Source organism: Brassica napus, chromosome C6, assembly GCF_020379485.1.
Source record: "Brassica napus cultivar Da-Ae chromosome C6, Da-Ae, whole genome shotgun sequence".
NCBI lineage: Eukaryota > Viridiplantae > Streptophyta > Magnoliopsida > Brassicales > Brassicaceae > Brassica > Brassica napus.
This window is the reverse complement of record NC_063449.1, coordinates 27610673-27625694: the sequence shown is the minus strand read 5'-3', so window position 1 is coordinate 27625694 and position 15022 is coordinate 27610673. Positions and strand designations below refer to the sequence as shown.

Here is a 15022-nt window from a genome sequence, read left to right as displayed (position 1 = left end):
ACTTTAAAATACAAAAATGAGGACACCTTATATGTTATATTTTTTTTATATGTTAGATTTTTTCTTATATGTTATATTTTGAATTTTTTAGAACGACTTTAAATTACAAAAATGTAATTTTTCCTTAAGTATAGGATTAAAAACATTAAAATGACATGTATCAATTCGATTGTTGATTTGAAAGCTTTCAAAACCATATGGAAGATAAAAGTCAAAATAATTCAACTGTGAAAACAATACTGTTCATTTTTTCAAGAATGTGTTCGATGGAAAAAATAAAGTTTTTATGTCATAATTTGTTTAATGTCCAATCCGATCAACCCATGATGTATTAATTATAGTTTTGTTCTATTATTTTTAATAAAAATTGATCCGATCCATCGGAAAGAAATTATATAATTACAACAAAAAATATTTTATATATATAAATAAATGATCAAATATATAAAAAAACTATCGATAATATATACAAATAAACTCACCCTGCACAAGGCACATGTCTTATCCTAGGACATAGTTATTATGTTATTTTTGTGTATCAGTTTTGAATTAACCGTACATTTATATCTCGAACCAGAAAAAAAAAACAGAAAATTTATTATTGAGCATTGTCTTCTTCTTTTTTTTTTTTTTTTTAAGAAAGGGCCTTACTATTGAGAGCATTGTCGTTACGAGAGACGTGGTTTATTTCCCAAGACAAACCACAAACCTCCACGTGAGTTTCCACCACTATTGTAACTCTGTATCAAAACAAAATGTGAATCGCATTAAAATATTTGTTCGTGTCTTTTTGTTAGAACATAATTACCGGAGGGTTTTTAAGGTGGAGTTCTTATCGGAATATAAGAACCCGACTCTTAACTTTTAACTAAAAAAACTAAGAGCAGTCTCTTTTTTAAGAAACAGCTCTTAGTTTTTTTAGTTAAAAATTAAAAAACGGGTTTTTATATTCCGATAAGAATATCACTCCTAAGAATCTTCCAATAATTATGCTCATAGTTTTAGGATACAGATTACCAACTTGATCATTCAATATTTAGGGGTGATGACTAGCTAGAGAAGGGACACCGCTAACGTGCCAGTTGCGTAGATTTTCAGATATGTATATATATAATATCTTTTTCTTCTCCTAATTTTTTTTTCTTTGCAACCTTATAAATTTATATATCTGCGGTGAGTCATTATTATACATCACTTTTGCATTTTAATAATGGAAATTAATTATACAATTTTCTTAATTTTTTTATAATTTTCGAAATGAAATATGATTGGTGAATCAATAAGAGTACAGGGCATACGTATTCATATCGATGTTATTATGTTCTCTTGTATTTATGTGTTTATGACAGAAAATATAACAAATACAGAGCTACAATTTCACCCCGAAAAAAAAACAGAGCTACAATAATGGTCTCTTTTGTTAAGCATCGACCAACAACAACAGCACAAGATGATCATCGATTAATACGTAACGAAAAACTTAATTATTATTGCTAAAACCTAGGGTTAGTTGACATATAAAATTGTAGGATGCATTATTACACACATTCTCCCTCTAATCATTTGGTAATGACGAAGAGTTCCTATAATACACTCCTTAATCTCAATTCCATTTCTCATTTGTCGAATAAACTAATCACGTCTATTAATATCTCTATCGGTAGACAAGACAACTAGATGCTGTTTTCCAAACTTGTTTATTTCTAAATCATCCAAATGAATGAATAGCCACGAATATAAACGAAAGCGCAAAAGGATTTTATGATTTTGTATCAATTCTTTTCTTTTTTTTTTTTTTTGAATCCACACGCGTTACAAACGTCAAAAATTCCAAAGAATATATTCGCGAGGGAGTTATATTATGTAAGTACATAGTATATTGGGCATGGCCTATTGTAGTATGCTTATAGTAAACTAACCACAGGCCCATTTACAACTTGATCTGGTCCATAAAAAAACTAAAAAGGTAGGAAAGAGACGCATGTTCTTTCAGAATCGATTCGTTGCCGAGGTACTCAACAAATAATGATAAGAAACTTTGTAACACATGGCAATATCTTAGTGGTGTACATGTTGAAAAAAAGTAAAATTTAATTGCATAATTAATTATTAATATTTTATTAATTTTTGAGAAATCCACTCATTTGTAACCGTTGATTATCGGTGGTTTTTAAAGGGGTCCTTAAGGGAAAATGATGATTTAATTAAATCCAAGGAAAATTAAATGGCAGTTATCAATCTTTAATGGGGCACTTTGGTCACCGATTTTAAGAGTGAGTTTTGAACCACGCGTCAGCTCCACAGAATTTTTTTTTTCTTTTCTTTTGTCGCCGTTTCGCGTCTTCTCGTTTACTCGTCACAAAGGATCGATACAGACGATGGACGACGACTCTCTCGGTTGAGTCGACGTCTCCTTCGTATTCTCCGTGAGAAGAAGGATCGACACCCAGCACTGACGAGGACACCGAGAGCGAAGCTCGTCAGTACGACGACGAACGGTCCGAGTTTGGTGGGTTTGGCTGCGCCACCGGTACCATGACGATCGTATTACTGATGTGGATTCTCACCTCTGCCAAAAAGAACAAGATAAGCTCTTGTTCCATGACTTCCTAGGATCCAAGACTGAAACTTTAGCTTCCACTTCCAAGACTGAAACTTTAGCTTCCACTTCCATGGCTGACCACTACCAAAAAGAACAAGATAAGCTCTTGTTCGATTATTTCATCGAGCTTCGATTCACTATGATTTTAGTGTGTAGAAGAAGATCATGTGCATTAGTTTCTATAATTGGAAACTTTTCGTCCATTAGATCTCCTAAATAGAAAATTAGAATATCTACAAGTGAAACAAGACATGAGTGTACATTGTTTTGTTTATTTTATAATTTGTTTATTTTATAAAACATGAACATTGTTATTTTTTTCTTTTGTGTTAGCATGTGGGTTGATTGAGCTCTGGTATGTGAAGTGAAACACACACACTCTTTATGTCCTTCTCTGTCCAACCATAATGTCTCTGATGGATTAGTTGGGACATTGGAAGTGAATTTGACATATGAGTTTGTGATGCTTTTTTATATGACTTGTTCTTCTTTATTACCTCTCTCTAGCTACTACTACTACTACTGCAATGTGATGTTGCTTATCTAGATTTTATCTTTTGATCAAAAAAAAAATCTAGATTTTATCTTTCTATTAGTTGAAAGACAATGCAGCGGTGGGGGGAATCATCTTGATGGGAGACAACTGCTTGTACCAAGAAGTGAGGTTTCAGGCTCAATCATGAGCAATCGATTTTCAGGAAACAAGAGAAGTAACTCTAATTCACAATTCACTGCTCAAGACCACCCAGAGACTCTGCACTGGTCCAAGGTAAGATAAACCGGAACCTACATTACCTTACCGTGTTCACAGCCTCAAGGAACTCAGTTTTATGTGATCTGTCATTGTCAAAAAGCAGATGCTAAGAAACGGACCTGGAAGCCTCTCCATGAATATGAACCATATGGCAAACCAGCCTCCACGAGGAGGAGGTGGACAAATCAGTCATTTGCTTCATCAGCTGTCTTCAAGCAGGTTCAAGGATGAAAACGTGGTACCATCAGTTATCTCCCAGACAGCTGCAGATGAAGGTTCACGGACAGGGATGAAAGGTCCAGGTGTCATGAGTCCTTTTACAATGCCAAATCCGAGCAGATTCGAATGTTTTACCCCTTCAAGGTGTGATGTCTCTAGTCTTGTGATGCTTTGTCCTCAGGTCAGTTTCAACTTACGTACTAACTCTTGTAGTCATCAGTCAAGGACTTGTAAAGCTTTGTTTCTATATAAACATGTGAACTCTTGTAGTCTTGTGAACTCTTGTAGTCTTGTCTATATAAACTTTTATTCACAACACAACACTCTTCTTCATTCATCACACATCTTTTCTTAAGTTCCTTCTCAAGTTCTTTTTTGAAAACAAGTTTCATAAACAAGTTTATAAACAAGTTTCCCTCGACTTGTAAACAAGTTTTATAAAAAAATTTCATCTCATGGTTTCATTTTCTCAAAACACTTTTGAGGGATCACTTGATGAAAATTTTGATCAACATTTTGATCAAACCTTTGAGAATTTTTCTATTCATTACCTTTGAGAATTTTTCCATTCAAGCTTGAATTTTTTTTTCAAATTATTCTCGATTATTGTACTAATCTTTGCTTTTATATTTTTTTAAATCTATGCTTTAAATGTTATCTTTTAATATGTTTCATTTAATAAAAATTTTATTAAAAAAATTATTTTTTTAAGAACTCCTAATTAAGAAATTCTCATTGGACCGATCAAAATAAGAGTTTCTTAACTAGTGTTCTTAACCCCGCTTAAGTACATTTAAAATATTAAATAATTATTAAGAAACCCACTTAAAGATCATTGGATAATCATGCACTAAGACCATCTGTATTGGTAAAGCTTTTAATGAGTTTCCAAGAAATTAAACCAATTAAAATAAAAGAAAAAAGCAAAATAAAGAGGAAAGAGACAGACGTTCTTCAATAATGTGAGAAACGTTTATCATTTGTCAGTTACTGATTGGTTTAATTTTTTTCAACATTTATCTTTTTGTTTGAGAACGCAAGACCGCTTCGTCAACATTACTAAGCGACCACATATTGTGACGCAGAGGTAAGAAAAAGAATGAGAAAAGGCTAATGAAGACGTGCAATCCACTACAAAAAGAAAAGTCTGAGGAAGAACAACAATAAAATTTCGTATAAGAAAAACAACAATCAAATTTAATTTGGTATGATTTAATTAAACAAATCTGGTACTATTGAATCATACCAAATACGTAGTTGTAATAATATTCTAAAATACTTAAATTAAAAAGATGAAAATTGATTAAAAGCGAATGATTTTGTTTGGGGAACAAGCTAAACTTACGTGTCTAGTTACTCGACACGTCGGCGAATATATATATACATATAGGCAAGAGTCCACGGTAGTTATTAATCATTATCCAATCATAGAAGTAAGAAGAAACAGGTTGCGTTTCTGACTTTCTCCGCAAGAATCAAACATCTTCTTCTTCTCATTCCATCAATCCTCTCTCTGTAAGTTTTCCAATTGATTTGATCTGTTACATACTCTTTTCGATTTCTCTAGAATCTATCTTTCTGTTCGTATAGATTATCAGAAGTAAAGATGAATAAAGGCAGCAGCTTTAAGCTGGACAACGATTTCGGTTAGTCTTTCTTTCCTTATTCGATCTTGTGCTCTTAAGGTTATAAGCACATACATGAGGAGTTGGTGTTCATATATATGTTTATGTGCAGAAAAGAGGAAAGCTGAAGCTGGAAGGATCTTAGAGAAGTACCCTGACAGAATCCCGGTATGGTTTCTTCTTTTAAGGGTTTCTTATGCTTTGACTTTGTGGCATTCATATTTTTGTTCTTTTCTTCTGCTTATAGATAAAAAGTATCAGAACTAGATCATTACTTTCAGACAAGAATTGTTACTGAACATTAGATTTGTCTGATAATCCGATACTGCTTCAACCCTTGGTTTCTGCTTGACGAATTTGTTACGTTATAAAGATCACTCAAGTAATGGGATCATGTTTTTGTATATTGCTGATCATAAGTTTCTGACTTTGTGGCATTCATGTTAATGTATGTTGCTGATTACAAGTTTCTCTTCTCGTATGCTGATAGATAAAAAAAATCAGAACTAGATAGATTACGCAGACAACATCATTATATTTGTCTGAGAATCCAATACTTGTTTCAAACCCTTTGTTTCTGCTTCAGGACTCAGGAGTTTCTTTACTATCTTACATTGTATTGATCACTCAATGAATGAGATCATGTGTGTTATATTACAGGTGATTGTGGAAAAGGCTGAGAAAAGTGATATCCCAGACATTGACAAGAAGAAGTAATGACTTTTATTACCAACATTCTCTTATGTTTCAAGATTTGTAGTTTTAAAAATGGAGTTTCTGAATGGTTTATATTTTGATATATTGCAGATACCTTGTGCCATCAGACCTAACAGTTGGACAATTTGTGTATGTGATTCGGAAGAGAATCAAACTAAGTGCCGAGAAAGCAATCTTCATATTCGTAGACAATGTCCTTCCTCCCACAGGAGAGATTATGTCAAGCGTCTACGAGGAGAAGAAAGACCAAGATGGCTTCCTCTACATCACTTACAGTGGCGAGAACACATTTGGTGCTTCCTCAATCTAAACCTCAGTGTGATGTTCCCCTCTTTCAATTTGTGTATATAGTTCTAATAATAATTTATCGTTTCTATGTTCTTGCACTTTGTTAAAATGTATATAGACTAATATTGAAATATTATCTTTATTCGCATTATTATCTTAAAGTATATTTTAAATAATTATCTTCTGAATAAAATAATTTTGTGTGCTTGTCATGTTTTAGTATATTTTAAATTCTTCTATATAAACCATACCCTCTCATCTCCTTCACATGTATCCCATAACATTCCTCAAAAACTCTATGGCTCCTAAGAGCATGATTAACCCACAAACCCCATTGGGTCTCTTAATGAATATTTTACTAATTAAATGTAATTAAAAACCTTGTTTAAGAAACACATTGATTCATACCCTCCAATGGTAGTTCCTTATTTAGGGGTTCTTAAAAAAATGTTGTTTTTTTTTACTCAAAAAAAACAAGACCAAATCATGAGAATCATCATCATTCTGAATATAGCTAGAAAATAAATTACAAGTCTTCATGAGAATCAACCAAAGACTCAACTAGAAGAACAAAACTCAACTAGTACTCACCTCTGTTCCCGTATATGATAGCTGATGTAGGATGCTCAATTGCTTCATCGAAGTTTCCTTCAGAGAGAGCCTCCATGGCTTTGCCTTTAGCTTCTTGAGCAGCTTCACGGTTCTCATCAGTAACTTCCACTGAATGATGCTCCCAAAGAAAAGCTATGTATCAATGGCAACACACACAACCCAAAGCTTGACATAATCAAAACTCATATGCTTCAAAAACATCCCATACATTAATGAGAATGACAAATCTTCAAATTTCCAAGTTTTGGAGTTGGTAGTGAATGTTCTCTTGTACTTGCTTCTGTTGCTCAGATAAAGTGGCTTTACCAGCCATCTCAGTGATCTCTTCTGCATCAGCCTCCTCAGCATCTCTCCCCAAACGATTATAGCTATAAAAACAGAGAATCTGTGTAAGTAATATAGACAATAAAACAGGTAAGCTAATACTTACTAATCAACACTATAAAAATCTTGTTTAAAAGCAAACTCATTACAAAGAAAAACAAACCTTGTAAACATAAAAAGCTTGTTAATGTCAGCTTCATATTGCAGTTGTCATGGATTCTACAATGCCGCAAGCTACAAACAGAGTCACACATGGCTAACACACAGGAAGCATTTTATATGGTAGTGACTAAATCATGAACAAGAATCGAACTTTCTTCGTACCCAACATCGAAAAACCCATATCAAAGAGGATAATCAGAAGAAAAAAAATTATCGAAAAGAGATTTAGTTCACCTGCTGAAATTTGCTGAAAAGCAAAAACATTTTAGCAAACGCCATTCTTGTTTTCCTCCCCTCCCTGTAGAATCAAAGAACAGAGAAGAAGATGAATCGCAAGTGCAGAGACAGATCATAAAAATTTCAACTTTCTTCACAGTGTTCAACCAGAAGAACAAAATCCAGAACAATGGCTATTGGTGAGAATAAAACAACACTTTGAATAATGAAACTAAAGATTGATAATCGAAAGCTCAAACCCAGAAACCCACCTGGGAAGAAGCAACAGTTTTATGAAAAAACTCAGTTGATGTAACCCAGAGAAAGAGAGCTTAAGCCAAGAAGCCCAGATGCAAACTCAGAGGTCTTGGCATCAATCGCTGCAGAAGAGAATCAGATTCATCATTCAAAATCTGAGAATTACAGAGGAGGGAGAGACGAAATCAACTCACATGGATGAGGATTGATGATACCTACCTCTAGAGGTCGAAGGATCAGGATTCGTGAACCGGTCTTCTTCTTTAGACTTCACACCGGCAAAGAAAGAGAGGAGAGATGAGCGAGAGAGAGAGGAGGAGACTTTGACGCGTGTTCCATAAGCGACGTCTCTTCCTTCCCTTAATTAAGGGACGTTTCTTCTGTTAAAAAGTAATTTTCTTTTTTTTGGATTTAATTAAATCACCAATTTCACATAAGAACCCCTTTAAAAACGACCGATAATCATGGTCTAAGACTCTCGCAGTTACAGCTCTTCTGCTCACACTTAATCTTCTTTTCTTCACCTTTCTAACTTCCACAAAATGTCCACCAACTACTCCTAGACCCCCGAAGAAGGACTCGGCGGTTAAACCCACTTGTCCTAATGACACACTTAAGCTTTGTGTTTGCGCAGACTATTGGGCTTAGTTAACGTTGTTCTTGGCTCTCCACCAAAGACTCCTTGCTGTGCTCTTCTCTCTTTGGTGTGCTTTGTTCTGTTAGTTTCTGTTGTTTTTTTGCTGGATAAAGGCAAATCTCCAACCTTTGTTATTTCGTATTGAATGGGGTTTGATTGTAAGGCTCGAACTTGTTAATGAAATGATTGTTTGATGTAATTGTTTAATGTCTCTCTCCTGCATCTCGAAAAAGGCTTGAATCAAAACTTGAATTCTTGAAAGTAGAGTACAAGACGAATAATAATTTCGAAATGTAAAGCAGTTGGACCAACAAAACTAAACCATACACATTAGTCTACCATTTGCTTTCTTGTCAAATTCTTATACGTACTTTTCTTCGCTGTGGGTTACTAAACTCTCGATTAATTGATAATTAAGCATAAGTTATTTAAAGTTTTTTTTTGAAATGCAGCAATGATGTTAATTAAATCAAAGACTAATAACAACTGGTACTACTTACTTTTCAAATTCTGCTTGGAGTGTAAATACATTGTGCAAAGTTAATTAAATAATCATACAAGTACAAATCGAAACTAACATAACAAACCTCATTAATCAGCAAGAATTTGATTACAACAATAGAAGAAGACGCATGCATGCATATATAATATATGTAAGTTCAAGAAATAAAAATAAACCCAACTTTTGGGTAAACATAATTAAACCCTACAAACTGGATTTCAAATCCTCAAATACTGTTTTTTGGGGTAAAAACCCTCAAATACTTGTAGCTTATATTTATTTATCTTTAATAAGGAGTCATACCAACGTTAGCCGCAGGAGCGTAGAACCCTTCTTTCATCCCCATGTTCTCCTCACCCGCCTATACACCAATTTTAAAGATATGGTCATAATAAATTCAAACTTTATGTTTATCGTCTGACGGACAGAGAAACTGTTTGCATTAAAACAAAAATACGATCTCCTAAGATATTTGTAAGTTTTTTTTGGTTGAGAAAGGACTTATGATATTTGTAAGTTGTAACATTATTTGTAAGATGTAATGTATGTCGTCAGAACAGATTAGGGTTTACCTGTTGGGGCATGTTGGTTTTCTTCACGGGTTGATTGTCTGGCATGAGCCCGAAGTGTATGTGGGGGAAGTGGGCCCACTGCATTACACATAAACAACATACGTACAAGACACATATCAACTTGTGTTATAACCGGACAAAACTCTTTACTACTAATCTCAGCTTTTTTTTTTTTTTTTTTTTTGGGACAACACTACTAATCTCAGCTATATATATTTTTCTAGAACCTGACACACACACACACATATATATATAATATAAACATGCAAGAGTGTATGGGCATTGAAAATTAAACCCTAATTTCCGCCTGCAATCTAAGCCAAATTAAGTTTTGAAGTTTAATGTCAATGACTTTCTAAAAAAAAAGTTTATTGTCAATGACTTCATTTCTCTAGAAAAAAAGGAACAAACCCCTTGAGAGGTATATACCACCAGTATGCCTTAAATGATAACATTATAGACGTTGAATTACTGTCAAGCTAGTGTTTTATTGTATATTAAAATATATATATACACTTATATCTTGTGTTTGTATATGGATTTACAAATAGATATTGGACACTTTTGGTTATTATTTAATTAACCAATGGATATAGAAAATATGTACGTTTATGAGTGTTTGGGATAAGAAAATTAAGGTTCTTACATTCTTGGCAGCAGCACTAAAGGCTTCTCTGTGGCTTATATCAGGATTACCAGCTTTGATACGTTGGATCTCCTCCCTACGAGAAAAACGTGAGAAGGAATTATATTAATGTTTTTAATACTAATGCTATATACAATCAGGATTCGAATATAAATGAATGATGCATATATAATAGTAAAAAAATTAAATAAAACTCACTTGATGAATCGGTTATATGCGGATGGGACTCTTTGTCTTTTCTCTGGAGCTGGCGATGGCAAAGACAAAATTCAACGGCGAAGACAAAGCGAAAAAACAAAAACTCAGACAGAAAGAAAGAGAGAAGAGACAAACATTCATTTTTTTTTTTTTTTTTTAAACACGACAAACATTCATTAAAACTCTACTTTACAATTACATTGTCTTTTTTTCGCTCTCTCGCAAACAGTTTCTCTTTCTCTCTCTAACCCATCATCACTTCATCATTTTTTTTAGGATAAGGCCATCTTTTAATATCTTATATAGATTCTTTCTCTCTAGCTAGATTTCCCCTTTTAAGTTATTTTACTCTTGCAAGCGCTGAAGACACCCAAGATGTATATATAGACAATCAACACATACAAAAGGTCATTAATCAATGAATATGTTAAATATACAAAAACATCTATTTATAGTCTCTTTTCTATGCATATTCAAAGTTGCTAGGGTTTGAAACAAGATCCAAAGAAAATCTATGTATGTCTTAATGGCGATTCATATAATTAGTACCAAATTATAAATATGCAAATCATTTTTTTCTAACGAAATAGTCTCTTACGGCGGTTAATGGGTGGTGCTTTAGGAATCTCATGTTTTTGATGAAGATCCATGAAAGATGGTATGTCATTCATATTAGGATGTTGATTTATCATCATCATATTCATGTTTGATGGTGCTTCTCTCAGCTCCTCCTTCAATAACATTTAACATATATCCTTGAGGCTTGATCTATACTAGAGAGGCTATTCATAAGAATAATTATTTAAACATTTTTAAATACCAGAATATTTTGGGGTGTGAAGTAAGATTGAGGACCAAGCTGGAGCTGGATCTGGTTAGACGCTGGGAGGACAAGCGATCTCATGTTCACCGAAAGAAGATTGGCACAGCAACCACATCGGACGGTTACGGTCTTGAACAAGCTTGTGTAAGGAACGCTAACCTATAAACACACAAGAGAGAAACAGTGATAAATAGAAGCCCCCAATTATACATAGATCAGGAAAAGGAGGAGTTCAAGAACAGAAAATAAGAAAGTAAAGAAGAGTGGTTATTTATATACCGCAAGAATAGTTTCGCAGAAGTTGCATTGGACATAGCAAAGATGTTCAGAGGGAGAGAGGTGCTCTGCTGAAAAAACAGCTGAGGAAGGAGATGACATAGACGACATAGACATTTTTTGTAAGAAGAAAAAGGGATTTGAAGTTGGAAGCAGATCTGCTTCTTTTTTGGAGTGTTTGGGGATGTGATTGATTGATGTGTATTTTGGCTGATCAGAGGATTCTTGGTAAGGTGAAAATGAAAACCCCTACCATTATCTGATCTTCTTGATTGTTGGGTTGCTGTGTATTATATAACACAAAGGAGATATAAGGAGAGAAAAGGTGTGAGCAAGGTAAGAGAACGGTGAGGGAAAAAGAAGATATTACTATGAGAGAGTAAAAACAAAAACAAAACCTTCTTACTCTAGCCTCTAGGTTGTCTTCTAATAAGGTTTTGGTTTAACATATTCTAAATACATTAAATAGTAAAGGATAATATATATAATAATAATAATAATTACACACCAATTAAACACTACAAATTGGTTCAAACTAGGCCGGACATTTTATCCGTTAAATTTGATTTGATTCGTTATTTGTTATGATTCGATCCAAAAAATCTGAATATCGGTAAGTCTTCGGAGCAAAGCAAATACTAAAACTCAATATCTGTTAAAAACGAAGAAAATTACAAATATTAAAAAATTTAGAGACAGGTATCCGCTCTGCTCCGCTTTATACAACTAGATATATATCTACAATTAAATATTAAATTTCAAATATACAATTTTATATAATTATTATTTTAAAGTATAGTTTTATTAATTTTATTTATAAAATTACTTATAAAAGTATTAAATTAAGAAAGGAGTATACAATCTTTATAAAAACTACAATTTTCTAAAATTTTGTGTTTTAAAAAATAATAATTAATTTTAAAATTTATGGAACATATAGTTTCACTAAATTTTTACTTTATATTATGTAACAGATATCTTTTGAAAAAAGCTTGTATAGTTTTTTTCCTGAATTTATTTGTATCGAATATAATAGATGAGATATCTGTAAAGATTTCTAAACACTAGTAAAAAACATGGCCATACCTACGAATTTGCTACGCAAATTTCGTAGCAAAATCGAAAAAACCACGAATTTGCCACTATTTACTACGAAACACTATTCGTAGCGAACAATATCAATTTCGTAGCAAATTTTGCTACGCTTTCGCTACGAATGTAAACGTGGCAACATAATAGCTACGATTTTGCTACAAATAATTCGTGGATACAGAACAGATACGATTTTGCTACGAAATTTTCCGTTGGTGTTACAGAATAGCCACGATTTTGCCACGAAAAATTTGTGGCTACATGAAACCCTATACCCTAAATATGTGTTAACCCCATAAACTCTAAGAATAAACCTTAAAAATCTAATCTTTTCATACTATAACCTTAAAATCTTAAAGTTTAATTCAAATTCAATATTTTTAAAAATCTAATCTTAATTTTTAAATCTAAACTCAATACTATATCCCAAACCCTAAACTCTATGTATAATCTTTATATCCTAAATAACTAATCTAAACATTAAATCTAATGTTTTTAAAGTTAAACAAAAAAATCATAAAATTTTCATACTATAACCTCAAAACATTAAATTTAATATTTTTTAAAAATTAATTCCAAAACTTAAATTTATACCTCAAACATTATTTTCCAAACCATATACTATAACCCTAAACCTTATACCCAAATCATAAAATCCAAACACCAAACACCAAAACTTAAACATAAACTACTAATCTAAAATTTTAAAACCTTATTCTCAAATTTACTCAAAACCTTAAACCTAACACTCCAAATTAACCTTATATCATAACACAATACTACTTAAATAACTTTATAAATTATATTAAATCAAGTTGTGTTACCCTTAACCCAAACCTAACCCCAATTCTATCAGAACTTTTCAATTTTATATTTTCAATTTAATCTTATAAAATTTAAAACTCATACAATAAATATATACCTCATTACCTATTTTCTTAACTCCAAACCTTTAATCATAAATATAAACTTTCAACTTTAAACTTTTAATTATCAAACCCAAATTCTAATATATCTAAGTTGCAATTCTATTGAAATCAAAACATAAACAACAAAAACATAAATATAATCCTAAACTATGGAATCTAATAATAAACTATTAAAGAGATAGAGTGCTGATTTCTCATTGGTTCATTTTGGAATGGTGTGGATAACCATTTTATGTTCCTAACCATTGATAATATTAGATCCAACGGATCAGATTGATTTGGTTTTGTTTTAACTTTTTCTTCCCTTCTCCCCCTCACAAGTTCCATCGTCTCATCTCCTCTTTCTTTGTTTTTGACTAAGATTATTCCTTCTTCTCCTCACGTACTCCATCTTCTGCTCCTCATCTACTCTTTTTCTCCTCTTCTTATCAATCTCAACTTATCTCCTTTGCTCAATCTCCATTCATCTCCATGTCTATCCCTACTCTACCTCCATTCACACCTGCCGTCATTAGCATTAGTCGCCATTGTCGTAGAGACCAAGCCGATTTCATGACTCTGTGTTTCATCCTATTTCTTCATTGTTTGTGAAGAAGCAAGGTGTTTCACTCCTCTTCTAATCTCTTTCTCTGCATCTCTTAAGCTATTTCTAATTGTTTTTCTTTGTTTTGTTTATAGATCTGAGAAGAAGCAGACACGTCGGAGGTGGTGGCGTGACGGAGGAAACGCGCTGGAGGTGGTATAGTGACGGAACAGACATGCCGGATCTGGTGGTGTGACGAAGGAAACGCGACGGAGATGGTGGTGAAGCACGGAAGCTACGGCGGTGGAGGTGCTGAAGCCGACGGTGACATTCCTCTTTACCCGTATAGATGACGATGTATTTGTGTGTATCTGTGTATTTGTGTATTTTGTGTAATATATATAATAATAATAATTTAAAAACAAAAATTAATTTTGTTTTTTTTTCTGAATTTTTTTTAAATAATTTTTTTTGAAACACCCATGAATTTCCCATGTTCCGTTTCGTAACAAGATTGGTATGAATTTAATCGTGAATATTTTGCTACGAAAATTTTCATAGTAAAATCGTGGTTTTTTTTGCTACGATTTTGATACGGCCGAAATTTGCTAGGATCGTATACCCACGTTTTTGTTTTCGTAGCATTTTGTGGCTTATCCGTCATATAGCTACGAAATTTGGTTCATAGCCACGAAAAAAACGTGGCTATAGGTTTTTTTTTTACTAGTGAAATATCTATTTGTAAATTTTCAGAATATCCAGATATCTGTATTTTTTTGAAGAAAAATAAATATAAAAATCAGATATTCATAAATTACGAAACAAAAGTAATAAAAATTATTACACTATTCGATCTCTGCCCATCCCTACTTTAAAGGGCCCGCATCACTTTTACACAACTAAATTTTTTATCGATCGGCACCTCAATAAATACAATGTTTTGTGAATGGTGTGATAAAGTACAATTAAAATTACATTGCATAGCGTTTTACTTTGTCAGTATTTTATACCTTGATGAACTCGGAAAATTTTTTGTTTTCGTACCTT

General features: G+C 32.8%; 2 protein-coding genes and 1 long non-coding RNA gene across 14 annotated transcripts; 2 read left to right on the top strand and 1 right to left on the bottom strand.

Annotated features, from left to right (window-relative positions):
• The first annotated feature begins 4946 nt into the window (after window positions 1-4946).
• LOC106432122 (autophagy-related protein 8e) lies at window positions 4947-6410 on the top strand. Its single transcript, XM_013872961.3, has 5 exons — window positions 4947-5090; window positions 5166-5221; window positions 5313-5368; window positions 5861-5913; window positions 6008-6410. Exons 2-5 carry the CDS (start codon window positions 5182-5184, stop codon window positions 6225-6227), a joined length of 369 nt encoding a protein of 122 aa, XP_013728415.1. The 5' UTR covers window positions 4947-5090; window positions 5166-5181; the 3' UTR covers window positions 6228-6410.
• Window positions 6411-6644: 234 nt separating this feature from the next.
• LOC106432121 (axial regulator YABBY 1) lies at window positions 6645-11823 on the bottom strand. Of its 12 annotated transcripts, none has more exons than XM_022705065.2 (13): window positions 11435-11823; window positions 11153-11314; window positions 10931-11063; window positions 10333-10381; window positions 10135-10210; window positions 9489-9566; window positions 9220-9277; window positions 7997-8631; window positions 7792-7899; window positions 7538-7601; window positions 7305-7375; window positions 7026-7185; window positions 6645-6925 (listed from the first exon to the last, which is right to left on the bottom strand). In XM_022705065.2, exons 1-8 carry the CDS (start codon window positions 11546-11548, stop codon window positions 8618-8620), a joined length of 684 nt encoding a protein of 227 aa, XP_022560786.1. In that variant the 5' UTR covers window positions 11549-11823; the 3' UTR covers window positions 6645-6925; window positions 7026-7185; window positions 7305-7375; window positions 7538-7601; window positions 7792-7899; window positions 7997-8617. The 12 variants fall into 12 exon arrangements, with proteins under 12 accessions (XP_022560786.1, XP_048617158.1, XP_022560784.1 ...); XM_048761201.1 differs by having other exon boundaries at window positions 7305-7360; XM_022705063.2 differs by having other exon boundaries at window positions 6645-7185; window positions 7972-8631.
• A 155-nt stretch (window positions 11824-11978) lies between these two features.
• On the top strand, window positions 11979-14426 carry LOC125589044. Its single transcript, XR_007325235.1, has 2 exons — window positions 11979-14052; window positions 14131-14426. It is a non-coding gene; the product is annotated as an uncharacterized LOC125589044 (long non-coding RNA).
• Window positions 14427-15022: the final 596 nt, after the last annotated feature.